This window comes from Globicephala melas, chromosome 14, assembly GCF_963455315.2.
Source record: "Globicephala melas chromosome 14, mGloMel1.2, whole genome shotgun sequence".
NCBI lineage: Eukaryota > Metazoa > Chordata > Mammalia > Artiodactyla > Delphinidae > Globicephala > Globicephala melas.
Genome location: NC_083327.1, coordinates 62,086,417 through 62,108,047, shown reverse-complemented (window position 1 = coordinate 62,108,047; position 21,631 = coordinate 62,086,417). Strand labels below are relative to the sequence as shown.

Sequence of the window (21,631 nt, the reverse complement as noted above, 5' to 3'; positions counted from 1 at the left end):
CCTTGTCCCCACCTTCCTTTTTCTACCTACTTGTCATTTGACAGACCCTGCCTTCCCTTGGCTTCTGGCCAATGCTCTGGTCTACTTTTTCTGGCCATCACATAGATAATTCTCTCTTCTTGTAGATCAGGGCAGTTTTCTCAAGCCTGCTTTTTCAATTCATATCTCTGTATTGTAAGAATAGGAAAAAGGGGTTAAAAAAGATGGAGAAACCAAGCGGCAGCTACCCATTGGAACGGTTTTCAGTTTTATTGAAAGCCCTTTTGATTTTTCCCATGACCACGTCATTTAACAGGAGTCAACTTCTATACTTAATTTTGTTTTTTTAAAAAGGAATAGTCTGTTGATGCTTTACATTCCTTAGGGAAACTAAAACTTGAGCAGTTTCATCAAGGCTTATATATTCTTCTCTATGTTAAGTAAGTATCCCTGTGGCAAAGCTCCTTTCAATCAAAAATAAATGGATAGCAACATTAAATGTTTTGTTTTGGCACCTGGTTTTTAAAAAGGGTCTCATCAATTTTTTTATAGCCTGATTGATTAATTAAGCCAATAATCACTGAGCCTCTACTACAAGCCAGATATGGCTAAGACTAGGGACAGAGAAATTAAAGTCCTGTTCTCAAAGAGCTCAGAGTACAGACTGGAATGCAGATTTGGGTAAGAGAAGAGTGAAAAAGGTGTGAGCGAGTGAGGGCAGAAGGCCTTGGAAGCATATCAGACCAGAATCTAACCCAGCTTTTGAGGGTCAGGTGGACAGTTCAAGAAAGCTTCCTTGTTTTGAAGGCAGAATTACCTAGGTAGAAAACGCATATGTGTAAAGGCACAAAGATCTGTGGAACCTCCCTGGGAATTCTGGGGGGACACTGATGAGATAGAAGGTTAGACACAGAGGCAGAAATAAGGTCCTGAAGGGCATTGATGCCAGGCTAAGGAGTTTGGATTTGATCCAGAAAGTCATGAGGAACGGATAAAGCAGAGGCAGTGGTATGAACATGGAAAGCTCACTTTGGAACTTTGAACTTTGGAAAGTTCACTGTCCACTTAATGGAGAATGAATTAGGGAACAGGGCAACAAGAGAGGAGAAGACAGGGAGGCCAATTAAGAGTCTGTAGAATTAGTACAGAAGCAAGGAAGGCCTGAAATGAGGCAAGAGCAGTGAGGATTAACCTGGTGGCATTTGGCAATCAGTTTGATGTGGGGAGTAAGGGAAAGGGAAGAATGGAGTCTAAGATGGCCAAGAGATGTCTACTGTATGCTTGAATAAGTGAATGGGTATTCATTGGATATTGACAATGTGCTGGAACATCTTTACAGTACTGGTGTTTGGAACCAGAACTAAGAACTAAGATGCAGCTCTCATGCTGTAAAAGGATTTTCCTTCACCATTGGCAGTAGAAGGAACAGAAAACCTGGAACCTGATGAGCTGGTTTAAACCACTGCTCTGACATACTTTCAGTGGAAGATACTTTTGATCATTTGTAAATTGGAGCTAATCATAGACCTTCCCTACTATGACAAAGGCTTATTATGACCATCAAATGAGGTAGGTTATTGAAAGCTGTTTTTTTTTTCTTTTAATTATAGTGCATTATAATAATGTAAGGTGGTGGTAGTACTAGGTTCAGTGTACAGGTTTCTGTCCCCTTGATAGACACACTGGCGAAGATGAGCTACTTTGGTGATGGTCCCTGTCCTGCCTCCTGCCAGCCTGGGTCCTGGCTGGTAGAGTTCCGGCATGCATGGTACAGCATGGCAGAAGTCCGGGCCACAGGAGTTGGGTGTAGAGACTTGGACTCCTTCAAGTGGAATTTTTGGACTATGTTTACTGCCTCTTTGCTGGAGTTTTATCTTAGTGTGGGGAAACTGCTAAATGATCCCTGTTTCCTATTCTCTCATCCTGTAAACATATCTAGTTTTCTCCTCTGGTCTAAGACAGCCTTCAACCATATATTAGGTAGCAAGGAGTATTCTCTATTGTACATTGGGTACAGTGTTGCCACCGGGCAAGTAGACACCTGTCTTCCAAAGCTTGGCCTCTTTCCTCTGCCAAAGAAGGGTCTACAACAGGGAGACCAGTGCTCACTCGGTCCTAGCATGTGGGCATAGCTTTCCCCAAAAGCATACAGCCTGATTGCCTTCTGTCAAGGCCTGGAAACCTATTGGAAACAAATAAACAAGCTGGTAACAGTATGCCCCCATATTCCTCATCCTCTGTGACAGTGGTCTCTCAAGTTGAGAGTGTATACCCCAGAGAGTTCACCAAGTAATCTGATTACCTACTTTGTAGGTAATTTGCCCTTGTTATCTCTGCTTTCTTTTATGATCTTCTCTTTGCCTTTCATATTTTGTAGTTTCCCTATATCATATCTGAGTGTGAATTTATTTTTGCTTCTCCTACTTAGGGCTCAACTTCTGGAGGTTAGGTTTGAGTCTGTCTCAAATCTGTCTGGCCTTTTCTAGAGTGTCTTATCCTTTTCTCATGTTGTGGATTTCTTATTTTATATCTTTATGTTAAATGTACTTATTTTAGCATTTCAATTTGTTTTATTTTGTGAAATTTTAGGGATTGATATTTGTCAAATCAGCCAACACTCACTGATGGTGAATTGTTTCATTATATATTTTAAAATTTTGGATTGTGAGCTCAATTTCAGTGGTGCATTATCAGTGAGAATCCTGCATAGCCTGTGTTAAGGGAGTCTTCCTTTTAAATGTTTTGCTGTGTTTCTGTTGTCACTCCAGGGATTTCCCAGGCTCAAGACCAATTACGGGTATTAATTGTAAGTGTAAATGTAAACTTCAGACAGCATGAGGATCGGCCAATGGTTGGAAGTATTCAGAGGAGACTTGTTTTTGTCAACTCAGAGCTTAGTCTAAGACAGATAAGCTTTCTTTTTGTTTCTCAGTGCAGTGGGCTGACTTTTTTCTAATCTACCATCTCACCATGTTATAGTCCTCAAGGACCCTGGTTTTATGTGTTCCAGCTCCTCACCTTGCATAGGCACAAGGCTTCATTTCCTGTCCCCAATGACCATTAAGACCAAAGTCTCAGATAAGGAATTGGTGAATTGGAGCCCAAGGACCAAATCCAGCCCACCACTTCCCTTGGTAAATAAAGTCTTATTGGAACAAAACCATGCCCATTTGAATAGGCTGTTTACAGTGGCAGAGTTGAGTCAATGCCACAGAGATCGTTTGGCTCACCAATCTGAAAATGTTCAATATCTGGCCATTTACAGAAAGTGTTTGCCAACCTCTGCCCTAGATTAATAAGTCTGAAAGCCCTGCCCTCATCCCCACCGCTTGGGCTGCAGGGACATCATTTCTTGTGATTATCCCTTTAGTGTTCCTTTTCCTCTTAATCTCTAGCTCCTTGAAGTCTTCTTTATGTTTTTATAAGCCTGGCTAGGCAATAGAAGTATTTTATTTTATCTAGGTATTTTGGACAGGAACATTTTCTTTTTTTTTTTAAGTGATAATTTTTTTTTAATTTTATTTATTTATTTATTTATTGGCTGCATTGGGTCTTCATTGCTGTGCACAGGCTTTCTCTAGTTGCGGTGAGTGGGGGCTACTGTTCGTTATGGTGTGGAGCACAGGCTCTAGGTGCACGGTCTTCAGTAGTTGTGGCATACGGGCTCTGTAGTTGTGGCTCGTGGGCTCTAGAGCACAGGCTCAGTAGTTGTGGCGCACAGACTTAGTTGCTCCACAGCATGTGGGATCTTCCCGGACCAGGGATCGAACCCGTGTCCCCTGCATTGGCAGGTGGATTCTTAACCACTGCGCCACCAGGGAAGCCCAACATTTTCACATACCTAGCCTACTGTATTGCCAAAACCAGAAACTTATTCTACTGTCTTTGGATAGTAATATATTCTTCTTTTTGTATTTTCTTGACTGACCACTTAACTTGATCATTTAAAATTTTTCTTTCTTTTCTAATGCAATTCTTTTTTTTAACATCTTTATTGGAGTATAATTGCTTTACAATGGTGTGTTAGTTTCTGCTTTATAACAAAGTGAATCAGCTATACGTATACATATATCCCCATATCTCCTCCGTCTTGCGTCTCCCTCCCACCCTCCCTATCCCACCCCTATACGTGGACACAAAGCACCAAGCTGATCTCCCTGTGCTATGCAGCTGCTTCCCACTAGCTGTCTATTTTAGATTTGGTAGTGTATATATGTCCATGCCACTCTCTCACTTTGTCCCAGCTTACCCTTCCCCCTCCCCGTGTCCTCAAGTGCATTCCCTATGTCTACGTCTTTATTCCTGTCCTGCCCCTAGGTTCTTCATTACCATTTTTTTTTTAGATTCCATATATATGTGTTAGCATACGGTATTTGTTTTTCTCTTTCTGACTTACTTCACTCTGTTTGACAGTCTCTAGGTCCATCCACCTCACTACAAATAACTCAATTTTGTTTCTTTTTATGGCTGAGTAATATTCCATTGTATATATGTGCCACATCTTCTTTATCCATTCATCTGTCGATGGACACTTCGGTTGCTTCCATGTCCTGGCTATTGTAAATAGGGCTGCAATGAACATTGTGGTACATGACTCTTTTTGAATTATGGTTTTCTCAGCATATATGCCCAGTAGTGGGATTGCTGGGTTGTATGGTAGTTCTATTTTTAGGTTTTTATGGAAGCTCTGTACTGTTCTCCATAGTGTCTATATCTAATGCAATTCTTTAAAGCCATGAAATTTTTCATCTCCTTGTCATTCTTTTCAACTATTTTGTAATTCCCATGATCATTTACTTTTTAATCCCTTGATAATTTTAAACTGTAATAGTCAGTTTTCAAACATAGCTTTTGGCTATCTTATTTTTAATATCTTATAGTCAAAGATCATGGTTTTTATGATAGCCATTCTTTGAAATTTGTCTAAATTTTCTTTGTGGCTTAATATGTGACTAAATATTTTATGTCTTTCATATATGCACAAAAGGAATTTATATCTGGATACAGGGTTCTCTCTGTATTTGTTATACCAAACTTGTTATTTGTGCCATTAGGGTCTCTATTTTGAATTTGTCTGCTAGATATATTGGTTTCTAAAAGAGTTCTATTAAAACCTATTGTGATTTATATTTGTCTGTTTTTCTCTGTAATTTTGTCAGCTCTGTATATTTTAAGGCTATGTTGTTAGTGACTGTCAGATCATTATCCTCTTTTGGATGATTTTTTTGTTTTAAAGTTAACTTTGCAGGTTTATGAATGTTAGAAATCAGGTTTTTTTTAATGGCTAACTCAAACCCTTCAGTGAGTTGAACCTAGCTATATGCTGTCAGTTTTATACTCTAGCAAAATGTAGACAAAAGAAGGAGCTTGTGCTTATGGTCTCCCCTGCTGGTTTGTAGTTTTACATTGGGTTTCTACAGACACTTGGCTTGATCATTTGATGACCCTGAATCCTGTAGTTTAAGTTCACAACAAAAGATGTGCCTTTCTGGGTGACACCTCCAGGTCTGAGAAGGTCCCTCTCTACCAAATGTCACTATACCCCTTTCATTTGATCCATTTTCCATATTCAACTGACACGCTTGACGCTTTGGGGTTTAGGGCTGTAAATATTTCCTTTTTACATCAAAAATGAAATGTTTCCTTCATTTTTATTTTTAAAATGTTTTTTAATCTTGGGGAATTGGGAATCGGGGCTGAAGTACAAATAATCCTTACTTTATTATTGTCAACCAGTAGGACCTCAAAATTTTCCTCTTAAGCAAAGCCTTTCAGTGGTTTTATTCCCCTGGCAGAGCGTGAAATACTTTCATAGTACCAAAAGCTGAAAAACAAAAGAAAGGTTAATGAGATGTGATAGCTATTGATAGACATTGATGCTAATCATACTCATCTCCAGAATCAGTGAAAACCAGGATTCAGTGGGTAGAAAACTCCAAGTGGGCTTTTGGAGAAGCACCTTTACAGATTTAAATACAGTCCCCCCTCTATTCATAACAGTTGTGAAAATATGAACACACTATGCTCTATGTTGAGTCTGTATTTTGGTTCTTGAAGCTGCTGCTTTGAACTTCGTCTTACTCTTTTCCTCGTTAAAGCCATTTGATAAAATAAGAAAAAATGCTCTTGGAAAAAGTTGATGTTTAAAATGTGGACTGCAACTAATTTTCAATCTTCTCTCCCCCTTTTTCCTTTTGTAGTATGACTATGAATATGACGAAAATGGTGACAGAGTCGTTTTAGGAAAAGGCACTTATGGGATAGTTTATGCAGGTCGAGATATGAGCAACCAAGTCAGAATCGCCATTAAGGAAATCCCAGAGAGAGATAGCAGGTACAGTAATTGTGACTAATGAAAGCTGTTTTCTAAGGTATTTTCGTTGTTAATAGCATTTTAAAAAATATTTTGGTAATATTCTAATTAATGAAACTCTGTCTGAAAACTCCATGGCTTTAGTTAGCTCCCTCTGAAGTTTAGCTGCTGCATCATTCAGTGATTCAAGCACAACACTTTAGTGGGGAAGGATGGCATCTCCGAGGTAACAAGGACAGGACTTTCAAAGAGAAGAAAAGAGAATAGTCCTGCGTGTGTTGGGCTCAGGTTATGTTGGATCATGGTTGGTTTATTATCTAGATAGATGGGGAATAAGCACCAGCAGAAATGGTTTGAACCAGGGGTTCCAATTTCCGGTCAGACGTGTAATGACGTTGGAAGTCAGCACTCCATCCTAAACAGCAAGTGGAGAGCTGAACAAACTGAGAAATCAACAACTCTTACTTTTTCCGAGCCGTTGGAAAAGCGACGTCACAGGACAAACCACCGCCCCCCACATTGGAGACACAGTTGTAGGGCAGAAGCCCTATCAGATCCTCACAAAGAATGTCAGAGAAAGTCCCCTTCCCCAGGCTTCCTGCAGAGGTAGAGGGGAAATAACCATTTGGAAATACACCTGTTCTTAACAAGGCCTGCCCTCAAGAGAAACTATTCTACCAGAGCCTAAACTCTGTGTCATCAGAGCCTAACTAACCTAGGGGAAGAGACATGCCCAACCCCAGGCCCCTCTAGCCATCCTATTCCACCGAAGCGGGGACTGAGAAACATTTGTGAAGTACACAGCTCAGCAGTGCAGGCTCTCTAAAAGACAAGAGACTAATTCACAAAACCACAGAACAATGCTTCCCCTCACCCCACACCTCAACACCATACCACTAAAGGTCTATTTAGCAGAGTTCTTTTTACCTAATACATCATGTCCAGATTTCCACAGCTTTTTTTGTTTGTTTGTTTTGGGTTTTTTTACAAAGCATACTGAAAGGCAGCAAATACAGTTTGAAGACACAGAGCAAGCATTAGAACCAGACTCAGATATGACAGGGATGTTGGAATTATCAGACTGGCAAATTTAAAACAACTGTGATTAATATGCTAAGGGCTCTACTGGAAAAAGTAGAAAACATTCAAGAACAGATGTCAGTGTAAATGGAGAGATGGAAATGCTAAGAAAGAATGGAAAAGAAATGCTAGAGGTGAAAAACACTGTAACAGAAATGAGTTTGAGGATATGTCGATAGAAACATTCGAAACTGATAAGCAAAGAGAAAAAAAGACTGAAAAAATTGAACAGAACATCCAAAAACTGTGAGCTGACTATAAAAGGTGTGACATACCTAAAGGGAATACCAGAAAGAAAAGAGAAGGAGAAGAAATATTTGAGGAAATGGTTTGAACCACACATAATGGGGCCTTGAGGAAGATGGAATGGTTTTTAGGAACAAGAAAGTTGTGCGGGGAGCAGGACAGCTGTGGTGGCAGGGTTATCTGCTGCTCCATGCTCCAGTGCCCTGTCCTACGATTTGTTTCTCCAAACAACAATTCTCTCTTCTCTCAATCTCATGATTTCTGCTGCCTCATAGCTTTTCTTACGGCTTCTCTTTGTAAGGTAGCTGCTCCTACAATCAATTATTTACATTTTCTACATGTTGTGGATTCAGACTCTGAAAGGGAGAGAATTGGATTGAGTCTCTTGTTGCAACATTTCTTATTCGGCCAAACTTCAATGCTGGGCTACATCATGGATTTATTTTGGCTGCCCCTCAAGTTCACGGTATTTGGCCACCGTGGTACAGTCACATGATCGGCTTTCTTCAGAAAGGACACTCCTGTGTTTACCCAACCTCTCCACTTGTAAATCTAAAAGGCACCTCAAGGTTAACATGGCCCAAGCTGAACCATGGAGTTTTTACCCTCAAATGTGCTTGACCTGCAGGATTCCCTATCTCAGTTAATCTCACCCCACCCATCCAGGTGTTGAGGCTACTAGAATTCATTTGGATTCCTCTCTGTCTCAGTTTATGTTACTCCATCATAAGTTCTACTGTTGTCTCAACCTCTAATGCTTTCTGAATTTGATGGGTGATGGGAAGTGGAAGGAATTTGATGGGTGATGGGAAGTGGAAGGAAACCACTTCCCATCACCAGTCTAAGCCTTCGGGTTTCCCACGCAGACTCCTTACTGCAACTGATTCATAACTAGTCTCTGCATTTGAGGTAGGAGATAGATGGGCCCCTGGGCTGGACAGCTGGTGTTTGTCAAGTGGAGTAAAATTGAAGCCTTGTTTTCCCTAGACACTCGAAGGACAAAATTAGTGGCCGGAGCTGAACTCTGCTGAGGTAAATAGATAAGATGACCACTCCTAAGGTCAGGGAAAACTTCCCAGTCTGCACATGCACAGGAAGGAAGCCTCCTTGGGGGTCAAAAAGGGAGGGGGCACCACCCCATAATAAGTGTGGACATGCACCCACAGGCCTCTGCAGTGGAATCCATCTTAGCAAAAAATTGTGCACGCATGTTGGGGAACAGGTCAGGTGTGAAAAAAGAAACAAGGTAATTGGCCAAAGGTAAACAAAGACCCGGAAGGACTGTCCTATATGAGTGATTTAAATCACCTCTTTACTGCACTCCTCCTCTTTAGAGAGGACGCCTGTACCCTTTCTCTCTGGATGTGTATTTCTGCCTTGCTTCTGTCTTAAATAAATAAATGGTTCTTAGTGTGCTCTCCCACTTGTTGTGCTGTGTCTCTAATAATAAACTTTGTGCCTGTTTTACAGTTTTTGCCTCCTTGAAACATTCTTGCTTTCAAACGGGGACAAGAACCAGGGGAACTTTGCTTCTAGCCTCTAGCCCCTGGTGGACTAGCAGCTAGGATTCCTGGTTTTCATCCAGGCTACCCAGGTTCGACTTCTGTGTAGAGAACTAAGATCTCTTCAAGCCCGCTCACTGCTGGCTCTTCAAGATCACTTCACTCTTTCCTCCACTCCTACTCCACCCTTCCTCAGAGAAGGCACAGAGATCGTTCTCAAGTTGAAATCACATTGTGTCACTACCACTTAAAACCTTCAGTGGATTCTCATGTAACCAGTGTAAAGCCCAGAACCCTTAGCATAGACATCTGCCTCCCTCTGGGGCCTCACCTTCTCTATTGCAGCCACGCTGTGCTCTCTCTGTCCATCAGGCCCACCAAGGCTCAGTCCCCAGATTTTGGCAGGATTGCCTCATTTTCATCAGTTAGGTCCCAGTTCAATTCTCAGGCTCTCAGAGACGCCTTCTCTGATTACCCCAAGCTGAAAAAAAACACCTTTCTTTCCCATGCATCCAGTGTCCCAGGCCTCAGCTCTCTTTCTGCTTCTCCATCCTTAGTCTCCATCCTTGGTGCATGACTGTGACAAGGGGCCACTGTGCCTTCAGCCTCCATATCTGCATTCCAGGCAGGAAGAGGAAAAAGGAAAACAAAGTTTCTCAGAAATGTCCAGCATACTTTCGCTTCTGTTTCATTGGCCAAAAGTGGACACCCATAACTACAAAGGAGGCTAGAAACTCCATAGCTTTTAAGTTGGCCAGTTGTTTCTCCAAACAAAATCATAAAAAGAGGGAAGAACAGATATTAGATAGGCAGACAGTAAATTCAATTTTATGTTTTCTGTGGTATTTTTGCAGTTTCCCCTTGGTTAGTTCATGAGACATATATATGGGTTCTTACGGGATGGTGATAGAAACTATTCATTAAATACCTAAGGGAATATACATAAATTTGTCATATTAAAATTTTTGTTAAATATTCCTATAGGTTCTTAAGTATTATATACATAGAGTGGATTTTTAAGCAATACAAGATTTTAAAGAGTTGTCACTATCAAATTGCTGCAGCAAGCTCACTAATCTGCAGCAACATCACCTCCTTTCCCACCACCAGATAAATTTAAATAGGTACTTGGAAGGAAACCACTTTTAAAACTATCTTTGTAGCTTAAGTTTATTCAGCTGCCACTGTGCACACACAGAGTGCACCAACACCAATAAAGATCCGTTTGGTATAATATGGGTTGTTTGAAAATACTTGTGTGACAAGCCCTTCTCTTGAACAACTAGTGTGGGACATCTTTCTGTGACCTCTAAAAGAAGATTGCAGTGAAGTCTATCATGTTATTGTGAGATACAGCACACAAAGGTATTTCCACCTTTGTGACCTGGAGAGGTTTTTTCAGGTTGCTTTTGGTAGCAGTTACAAAGGATAATTGCTAAGATGGTAGAATGGGTATGAATAATGCGTAATCCTGCATATAGTAACCACTGCCATCTGGGGTGAAGGATCATAGCAACAAAAACAGCTTCTTCTGTGTTTCCCTCACATTCTAAAAACGCTTCGTTAGAGCATCACAGTCGTCGTAAGAGCGAGCTGGCGCATTTTACGGACACTCTCATAGTCTGTCTCAGCTAGTTGTTCATCTCAGGTTGGCTTCCGCTAACATTCTACACACCCCTCAACTATTAACTTAGATCAGGTATTTCCACCCAGCTGTATACTAGAGCCATTTGGGGAACTTTACTGATACTCAGGCCCTACCCCTCAGAATTCTGGGGTGGGTCGTGGGCATTGGTATTTTTAAAAATCCTTCCAGGAGATACAGATGTCCAGCCGAGGTTGGGAACCACTGCTTTGGATGGTTGTAGTGGGAATTTGACTCAGCAGAGGTGCTCTGGAGACATGTATGACTTAATAATTTTTCAAAACTAAATGCGTGTATCTCTATCTGTACCATTTCTTCTTTCCATTGTCACAGCTAATTGAGAAGAAACGGGATTTTTTTTGTAATTCCTGTAGACGAACATTGCTTATTGACCTGAGCAAATTATAATTTCATGCTAATTCAGTGCTTGATACTTAAACTTTCACTTACATTTAGTGAGGATTGCTAGGTGTTACTAATCATTTCCATATTGGAGAAAAGTTCTTTTTCTTAGCCAGGATGAATCCTGACTATTATTGTAACTTTGAGCTATCCTTTGGTTACGTAAGGAGGAGTGTGTGTAGTACATTTGTTTCTCCAGGATCTTATATTTAAACATTTATGATTGATATTTAATAGAGTGTCAGGGGTGGGAGCCCTTTAATTGTCATAAACTGAGTTAGCCTCTTGCTTCAGATAATTTAGGCATCTTGATCTACCAAATCTATAGAATTGGCCCAATATTGCCACTATTTTATTTCATGCATATCAAGAGCAATCTTAGTGATTAGTGTTAATAAATTGTTTTAAACTTCATGGAAAAAGTAACTTGTAAATGTCTTCATAGTTGAGAGTCATTACGTAAGGATCTTCTTGGTAACACTGGTATTTCTTGTGTTAACTCATTCAAGCAATATTCAAAATGGTGTTGTCCCTAATTGATACCTTGTTAAGGGGGTTAGTTTAATACCAGCCTTTAGTTCTTAGAGCAATTCTAAAGAAAACTAAAATTAGTAAAAAATCTAATATACAAGTCAATTTTTTGTTGTTGTTGGCAGCTTTCTGAGTAATATTTCACAGAATATAAAAGTTTGTTTAAATTAAATGTATTTGTAGGAATTCCCTGGCAGTCCAGTGGTTAGGACTCAGCGCTTTCACTGCCAGATCCTGGGTTCAATCCCTGGTCAGGGAACTAAGATCCCACAAGCTTGGCAGCATGGCCAATAAATAAATAAGTAAATAAATTTGTAAAATATATTTTAAAATTAATTAATTAAATGAATTTGGGTTTTTTGTAACCTACTAATACATTATTCAATACTAACTGATTCTAGTATTTCTTACTGGCATTCCAAAAAAAAATCCATTCTCCTTATATGGATTTGCCATTATAAGATCTGAGCATTTCTTACATGTAGAACTGAAGCAAATTATGAGGCAGTACACTTGTATTTTATGTTTTAGTGGTTAATGCCTTTCATACCTGTAGCCTCCATTGTACGACAGAAAAAAATTAGGGAATAGCTTTGAGTCTCTGTTTATGTTTATCGTTGCTGACATCCTACCACAGTTAGTTATACAATAATTATAGTAATATAATATATGATGGTATATTAATATTCAGGATTGTTAAGAGCCTACAAACTTCATAGTACTTCAGATAATCATCAAAAGTGTTGTTCTGATTCCACATATATGCATTAATATATGATATTTGTTTTTCTCTTTCTGACTTCACTCTGTATGATGATCTTATTTACAAAGCAGAAATAGAGACACAGATGTAGAGAACAAACATGGACACCAAGTGGGGAAAGTGGAGGGTGGGGGGAAGGGGGTGGGATGAGTTGGGAGATTGGGATTGACATGTATACACTAATATGTATAAAATAGGTAACTAATAAGAACTTGCTGTATAAAAAATAAATAAAATTCAAAAAAAATGTATGGGTACCAAAGGGGAAGGGGGGGATGAATTGGGAGATTGGGATTGACATATATACACTATTGATATTATATATAAAATAGGTAACAAGTGAGAACCTACTGTATAGCATAGGGAACTCTACTCTGTGCTCCGTGGTGACCTAAATGGGAAGGAAATACAAAAAAGAGGGGATATATGTATATGTATAGCTGATTCACTTTGCTGTACAGTAGACACTAACACAATATTGTAAGGCAACTATACTCCAACAAAAATTTAAAAAAAAAAAGTGTTGTTCTGTCTGTTCTAGAAATACAAAACACTTTCATCTTATAATTTGATAAAGCAGTATATACCAAGTACATGATTTTGAGGTCTGGTCTAAAACTGGTCTTTCAGTATGGAGGCTCGGTTAGGATTGGGTAAAAAAATTATGATAGAATAGAATTGGATAGAATAGAATCAAGGAGGCTTGGCATATAATGGTTTTATGTTTTCTACTGAAGAGTTGCTGGGCCTTTCAGTAAGTTCTGGAATGAATATTAAAATTATTTGCAATTTTTATCTTCCTGAGCAAGAATCTCCTGGAATAATAAACTTATGAAGCCAGTGGAATAGAAGGTCATGTTAATGTGGACAGTGAGCTGTGTGGATGATTTCAGTTTTCCTGGGTTCAAATCTTAGCTCTTTCACTTACTAGCCTCGAGATCTTGGGCAGGTTAGTTATCCTCTCTGTGAATCAATTTCCTTATCTGTAACATGGACGTCTTAGTAGTACCTTCTCATGGGCTTGTTGTGAGAAATGAGTTCATATATACAGAAGACCTAGAACAGTACCTGACACATTTCCCCTTAGACCCTACCAGGGCTCCAACTTCACAGAATTTATGTGATGAGAAATAAAGGGCTTAGATGGTCATATTTGATTTCATATATGGGAATTTTCCATTTGTATTGCTTAAATTTTTACACAAAAGTCTGGCTACATAATTAGCTCACTGGCATTTGCATGTCTTTCAGATACTCCCAGCCCCTACATGAAGAAATAGCACTGCATAAGCATCTGAAGCACAAAAATATTGTTCAGTATCTGGGCTCTTTCAGTGAGAATGGTTTCATTAAAATCTTCATGGAGCAGGTCCCAGGGGGTAAGAGATGGTTTTCTTTCTTTAAAAAGTGTAAGTTTCTTCTATATATAAATAAGCTACAAGGATATATTGTACAACACAGGGATTATAGCCAATATTTTATAACTATAAATGGAATATAACCTTTAAAAAATATGAATCACTATGTTGTACACCTGAAACTTATATAATATGGTACATCAACTATATCTCAATAAAAATAAATAAATAAAGTATAGGAAAACCTCAGAAAACAACTTACTTTAAAAAAATATGTTTCTAGGGCCTTGAAGAGGAGTAAAATTGAATGGGATTTACTAGTTTACAGGTCTTAATTTGTCTAAATGTACAGAAAAATTTGACATATGACATTACCTTACAGTTTATCAGGGGACAATAAATAAGTATCAGAACTGTTTTTGTATCAATCATCGTGACTTGGATTAAGGTTAGCAAGCTGAGTGGTCTTTGACTGTGTTTGATAATGACCATCTTCAGAGCAGGGACACTTTCCTATTTATATTTGAGCCCAAGTACTGTATCTAGTATAGTACCTGGGCCACTGTTAATAACCAATAAATGTTAGCTTAAATTCATGGTACATTATTAACGTGCTTTAAAGAATTCATTTGGATAAGATTTTATCCACTGTCTCTCCCTACTTACAGGAAGTCTTTCAGCTCTCCTTCGTTCCAAATGGGGCCCACTGAAAGACAACGAGCAAACAATTGGCTTTTATACCAAGCAAATACTGGAAGGATTGAAATACCTCCATGACAATCAGATAGTTCACCGGGATATAAAGGTAGGATGAGCTAGGATTCATTCTCCTAAGTTCCCTGATGAGTAATTGTTTTATTTGCAAAAGTCATATTGTCTTATGGGTAGTAATTTGGAATGATAAGTAAATCCTAGAAACAGCAGAAATATATCACTCTGCCCTGAGTCAGTTATTGATATTCATGTCTTATCTCTTCTACTCAAGGAATAAACCCCTTAACCATGTTCAACCAAAAAAGATTCAGTTTGCACTATATGCCTGGCCCTGTTTCAGGTGCCCTGTGGGACTGGTGGCTCAGCAGAACAAAGTTAAACAGGATATGGTCCTTGCTCCCGAGAGGCTTACAGGCTGGTTAATCTTTGTATACTTACTACTCAGTAAATATTTGTTCAATTAATGGATGAATAGTTAGAAGGAAAAAATAAAATCCCCACTTCTCACAAGTATCATATACTCATGTGTTGAACTAAAATTAGATAATTTATGAAATTCTCCTTAAAAAGGGAATATTCAGAACTAGTAAATTTATGACAAAGTCTGGACTATTGAAAGTAAGTTAATATTACTACCCTAAAACCAACCCAAATACCCATTTATTTGTGCTGCCCCTAAATATTCCAGGAAAAAAGTAAAACAACATAGAAAAGAAAGGAAAGTGATTGAGAAGTTAAAAATATTGTAAGTTATCATACCCATATCACACACAAATAGCCCCTACTATCTGTAAACCTCGTTTGACCTTGTGACCTGAGTAGCAGATTGTGAACTGATAATATGTAAACGAAAGTGGTGTCGAGAATTCACTACTGAGATTAACTATTAAGGAAGAGTATACAATCAGTGTCCTTTTTGCTGTAAGGACACCTTTACTTACTAGACTTTCAAGCCAACAACAAACAATATTGGAAGAAAGATAACATTTTTGATTAAAATTCTGTCTTCTCTAGGGTGACAATGTGTTGATTAATACCTATAGTGGTGTTCTCAAGATCTCTGATTTCGGGACATCAAAGAGGCTTGCTGGCATAAATCCATGTACTGAAACTTTTACTGGTATGTTTTTGCAATGATGATAGAGACCTCATGTAATTAAAGAAATAGTTGCTGCATTTGAGCATAATGTGAGAGAGAAATTTAGTCTGTGTTCTCACCAACATTAATGTTGATATCTTTTGATGCCCTGAAAAATGTTATAGAGAATTTGATCTGGCCCAGTTCTTACCTCGTATTTATATGACTCGCTCAGGCTCCTGCTTAATGCCGCTGAAGATTTTTTTTTTAACTCTCAATTTGTTATTTGTTTTTCTTTTCATGTCATTACTTCTCTCCTGGTTGGTCTACACCCACTATAATCCGGACAAGATTCCTTTTTTTAACGTTTCTTTAGCCCAGCCTCTCAGTGATTCTTACTTATACTTTAATCATTTCCCATTTGGACTGTGAGTTCCCTCTTTCCTAATCTGTTTACTCCCTGTGGTCTGTTCCCCTACACAGCACATAAATAACGAAGATTTCAATTCAGAAAAAGGAAGTGACTCACTAACTCAGAAGCAGGGTGGGGAGAAAACTTTCCCCGAGAAATTAGGCAATGCAGCTACTGAGCTGCCGCTGGAGCAAAATCCTGGGAGGGTGGAGACAAAGTGATTTCCAAACAGGTGACAGTAGCCAAGAGGAAACAGAGGCTCAGAGAGATTGACTGCCCAACAGTTATGGGGAGGACATCTGGAACTCCAATCCTGCTCTCCACTCCAAGTTTTTACCACTCCATTATTCTGCTGATTCTCATGAAATGTTAAGTTCTTGTTATTGGGAATTCCCTGGCGGTCAGTGGTTAGGACTCAGTGCTTCCACTGCTTTGGCCCTGGGTTCAATCCCTGGTCAGGGAACTAAGACCCTGCAAGTGGCATGGTGTGGCCAAAAAAAAAAAAAAAAAGATAATGAATTATCTTTGGTCTAATATAAAGCAAAATGGACAGATGTCCCCCTTTCTGAATTCTGTGAGGAGGTGGCATGGCCTCCATTTTGCAGATGAGGAAATTGAGAGAGAAGGGACTTCATACCCAGAAGAAACGATAGAACTCAGATTTGTAATCTACCCCTTGTTCTTTGCTTTGATCTTCTTGCCCAGTCCATCTTTCTCTCCACCTTGCTGAAGAATCTGTTCTGGAAGCCTGAAAGGGGAAAGGAAGAGAGAGAGAAAGTCTATAAGGCTTCGCCTCAGAACATTCAATCAGCAAATTCTCTGACCCCATTCCTACTCTCACGGCAGTGGGTATTTCAGGGCACAGAATTAAACACATTTACAGTGTATTTTTTTGAACAAAATACATTTCATCCTTCTAGCAACTTTAAATATATTTACATTTCTTTTCCTCATACTCCCTCCATTTGGCAAGAGTCACTTTAGATGGTGCCAAGACTCAGTAATTTCTGCAAAGAAAATCCTTACTTTCAGACTCTTGATTTGGGCAAGGTGTTAATTTACTATCTGCTGCTTATCTTTAAAACATTTTTTTTTAATCGCCAGAGAAGTTGTAGTAAAGCAGTCCTCCAGGACCCCTTTGCTTGGACTTCTTGCACTGACCTCTCATGATGTGATGTGTGTGACACATATGCATGGGTCTGTGTCCAGCGCTGATCACGAGGGCCTGGGGTGTGCAGGCCTCACAGCACTTAACTCAGTGCTGGCCAAGGCACAGGTATAGGCAACCTCTGATGAACTGAGTTGGAAGACAGTGACCTGTGTGACTTCTTAGTGATTTGGTGAGAGGGAAGGCAGCAGCAACTACTCCCTAGGGAGCGCTTACTGCATCCCTGTTAAGTGCATTATATGTTATTTCATTGAAATTCATATATCAACCCTAATCCTTAGGTATCATTTTCCCAGTCTATGGTGAGAAAATTAAGGTTCAAAGAGGTTAAATAACTTGCCTGAAGTCACAAATCTAGTAAGGAAAAGAGCTGCAATTCAACTAGACTTAACATGCCAAATGGAATGAATTAGCTTCTCCCCGAAACCTGTTCCACCCACCCTCTTCTCTGTCTCGATTGGCCACTCCAAACTTAGAGTTATCCATGATGCCTCTCTTTTCTCATGCTTCAACTCAATCCACCAAGGAAACCTATTGGCTCTGCCTTCAAAATGTGTCCAAATTTGGACCAGTTCCTCCCTCCTTCCATAGTTCCCACCTCACCTGCATGACCTCAATAGCCTGTTCTCCCTGCTTCCACTCTTGCCCCTACGGTCTTCCCTCAACACCACGGCCAGAGCAATCCTGTAAAAACATAATTCAAGCCCTATCACTCAAAGACCTCAATGGCTTTCTATTTTTTGAGTAAATAGACACCAAAGTCCTTACAATGATGGACAAGGCTCAGACCTACTCGGAGTCCGTTACCTTTTAGACCCACTTCCTATCCTTCCCACCTTGCACAAGCCTTCCTGCACTTCCTTCATTACACCAGGCGGGGTCCTGCTGCAGGGCCTTTGCACATGCTTTTCCTTCTATAACACTCTTCTCCCAACTCTCTGCCTGGCTAAGTCCCTCACCTCCTTTAAGCCTTAACTCGGATGTCATCTCAGTGAGGCCTGTGATTGCCCTGTTTACATGGCAGCCCTTCCCTGGGCACTTCTTTTTTTTTTTTTTTTTTTTGCGGTACGCGGGCCTCTCACTGTTGTGGCCTCTCCCGTTGCGGAGCACAGGCTCCGAACGCGCAGCCTCAGCAGCCATGGCTCACGGGCCCAGCCGCTCCGCGGCATGTGGGATCTTCGCAGACTGGGGCATGAACCCGTGTCCCCTGCATCGGCAGGCGGACTCTCAACCACTGCGCCACCAGGGAAGCCCCCTGGGCACTTCTGATCCTCATCCCCTGCTTTTTTTTTTTTTTTCTTAACACATCACTTACTAACATTTATATAATTTATTTATTTATTGTACTATAGTTTATTGTCTGTCTCCCACTGCAAAAATGTAAGCTCTACAAGCCCAGGGATTTTTGCCTGTTTCAGCCACTGCTGTATTCTAAGTGCCTGGCCTCAGTATAGTAGACCCTCAGTATAGACCTGCTAAATGAATGAGTGGATGTAGTGTGACATCAAAGTTTAAGCTTTTAACCACTAACTTGTAGTGGCTCCCTGGGTGGTTGCAGTGGCAAAGAAATTCTAAAACAGATTATTTTAAAGTAATTTTTTATTTTGAAGATATGAAGATATATGAGCTATGGGTTTTAGAGTTAATACTCTCACTTGTTTTCCTTGGGCTAATGTTCAGATTGGCTTGATCTTCATTATCCCACTCTATAAATCTCTTTCTATAAAATAGTGTGTCATGTGCTTGTGGAGTAAGGAGAGCAGATAGGAAAACATGACTAAGCCTGTTTTTTTTGGCACCTGCTCGATGGGGGATAATTAATACAATTGGCAGATGTTGCTCTTTGAAATATCATCTGATGAATAAAAACATTGCAGAATTCATTGTTAATATATTACTTGAATTGTCCAGTTTTTTAAATTCACTATATTTTTGGTCAATTGTAATTCCTGCTGAGATGTTAGTACAGCTTAAATTCTTTCATTAAGTCTATTTTAGATCCAGAGATATAAAAAGAGTGGTAGACTTCAATGCATATTTTCTAAACAATCACTTGATTTTATTTACCTTGTAAAAAATGATCACTTTGGGGGAAGCTATCAATGAAGAGAAATCATAACAGTTTTCTACTAAGGGTAGTGATTTGAGGAGCGTGGTTGCCTTATCCTTCGCCAGGAGAAATGCTTTCCTCCAGTAATGTTACTGATTTAAGCTGAGAGCAGGCGTGTGGAGTCGTATATGACTGTGAACATGAGCTACTGTCATGTAATGATGAGGTCTGGAAGATAAACCTGGCAAAATGACAATATGTGACAAAAATAATGTACTTTTCCTTATTTTTATTTTTGTTTTTGCGGTACACGGGCCTCTCACTGTTGTGGCCTCTCCCGTTGCGGAGCACAGGCTCCGGACGCGCAGGCTCAGCGGCCATGGCTCACGGGCCTAGTCGCTCCGCGGCCTGTGGGATCTTCCTGGACCGGGGCACGAACCCGTGTCCCCTACATCAGCAGACGGACTCTCAACCACTGCACCATCAGGGAAGCCCTCCTTATTTTTATAAACACAGCCAGTTTCTAGCCTTTGATAGTGGATTTTATAGGAACTGTTTAGAGGACATTTGTGTAGCAATTTTCACCTATAAATCAGGCATGGGGCATTCATAAAAGGTGTTGCCTGTATTTATCACAATGTCTGTCACTTTGGTTATGAATCAGAAAATACTGAAGTGGCTCTTTTGGCAAATGCCTCAGAACTTGAAATAATTCATTATGGCATCTTGGATGGGTTATATCATTTGTGTGAGTATATCAGAAGCCAGGGATATGCAATTATCTGTTCCTGTTCACACTCCTGACTCATTGCTGGACTTTGAGAAATCACTGCAGGTTAGATGTATAAATTTAGCCTCTAGTTTGAGCCAATGAGACAATTGCAATTGAGTGTCCACTTGGGATATACGAAGCTGGAACTAGAGCCGGAGTTCTTGGCCCCCACTTAATGCTCTTTGCGTCATACCACACTCTATGACTCTCTGATTCCATGAAGCCTTTTAAATCTCCTCTCTTTTTCTTTCTATTCTTCTCAACTCTGGTGGTTTGTCTATACTGATGGCTCATGACCTGTCTTTGACCCATTAAATCTGTTATCCGTGGACCACAGGCTCACAGCAGAAGCCACGTATGTTAGATTTACAGAATAATGTACACCCAAAATTATTTACATTATTATTATTCTTATATATATATATATTTTAGAGGATATTGGGGGTAGGAGTTTATTAATTAATTTATTTATTTTTGCTGTGTTGGGTCTTCGTTCCTGTGTGAGGGCTTTCTCTAGTTGTGGCAAGCGGGGGCCATGCTTCATCGCGATGTGCGGGCCTCTCACTATCGCAGCCTCTCTTGTTGCGGAGCACAAGCTCCAGGCGCACAGGCTCAGTAGTTGTGGCTCACGGGCCTAGTTGCTCTGCGGCATGTGGGATCCTCCCAGACCAGGGCTCGAACCCGTGTCCCCTGCATTAACAGGCAGATTCTAAACCACTGCGCCACCAGGGAACCCCTATTTACATTATTTTTAACAGTGACTTTCAGAATCTTCATGCTTTCATGATTAAGAAATGAGAATGAAAACAGAAGAACTGAGCATTCAATCAGGAACTGAGAAATAACAGACTAAGGAAATGGATGAATGACCTAAATTTTTCCTGGAAAAGATTAGAAGTATACATAAAGGGAGTCTTCATGTATTTGAAAAACTGATTGCAGAAAAATGTGTGTTGATATATTTTCTGTTATTCTCAAATGATTGTTAGAAGTTTCTAAGAGGTCCCAATGAAATGATGCCTCAATTATAATCAACTATCTAGGAAAGGAGAAAGTATCTATTTGTAAACAGATAATATTACTATGCTGTTTTTATGTCACCAATGAAATCCATTATGAAAACTGCTATTTCCCCTTTTATTAACAGCATAAAAAACTGGAATTCAAAGAAGATGAGCTATTAAGACCCGAATCGTGCTTTTCTTTTTTTCCAAATCATGCTTTTAAAGTTACCTTATTTATATAAAGAAATTGAAACTGTCATTAGGTGTTCATCTGTTTTCTCTTTTTAACGTGTAACTGTGTTTGAATTATGTGCAGGTACCCTTCAGTATATGGCACCAGAAATAATAGATAAAGGACCAAGAGGCTACGGGAAAGCAGCAGACATTTGGTCTTTAGGCTGCACGATCATTGAAATGGCCACTGGAAAACCACCCTTTTATGAACTGGGGGAACCACAAGCAGCTATGTTCAAGGTCACATTTCATATGTCTCAAATGTCTTAAAAACCAGTGGTTAAAGCTCTTCATAGCTCCTGGATGTTCCATGTGCATATGTCATATTTTTTTAGGTAAAATGAAAGGAGCCTAAGTTAGCACAATCTAAGATATAAAGT

At 39.7% G+C, this 21,631-nt stretch overlaps 1 protein-coding gene across 2 annotated transcripts in view; it reads left to right on the top strand.

Moving 5' to 3' along the window:
• MAP3K5 (mitogen-activated protein kinase kinase kinase 5) overlaps window positions 1-21,631 on the top strand; it is a 218,375-nt gene that overhangs the window by 161,729 nt on the left and 35,015 nt on the right. For both annotated transcript variants that reach the window (XM_030853368.3, XM_060283713.1), the window contains exons 15-19: window positions 6,180-6,313; window positions 13,713-13,840; window positions 14,488-14,624; window positions 15,548-15,653; window positions 21,334-21,491. In XM_030853368.3, coding sequence (XP_030709228.1) covers window positions 6,180-6,313; window positions 13,713-13,840; window positions 14,488-14,624; window positions 15,548-15,653; window positions 21,334-21,491 — 663 coding nt within the window. The remainder of the gene's footprint in view (window positions 1-6,179; window positions 6,314-13,712; window positions 13,841-14,487; window positions 14,625-15,547; window positions 15,654-21,333; window positions 21,492-21,631) is intronic.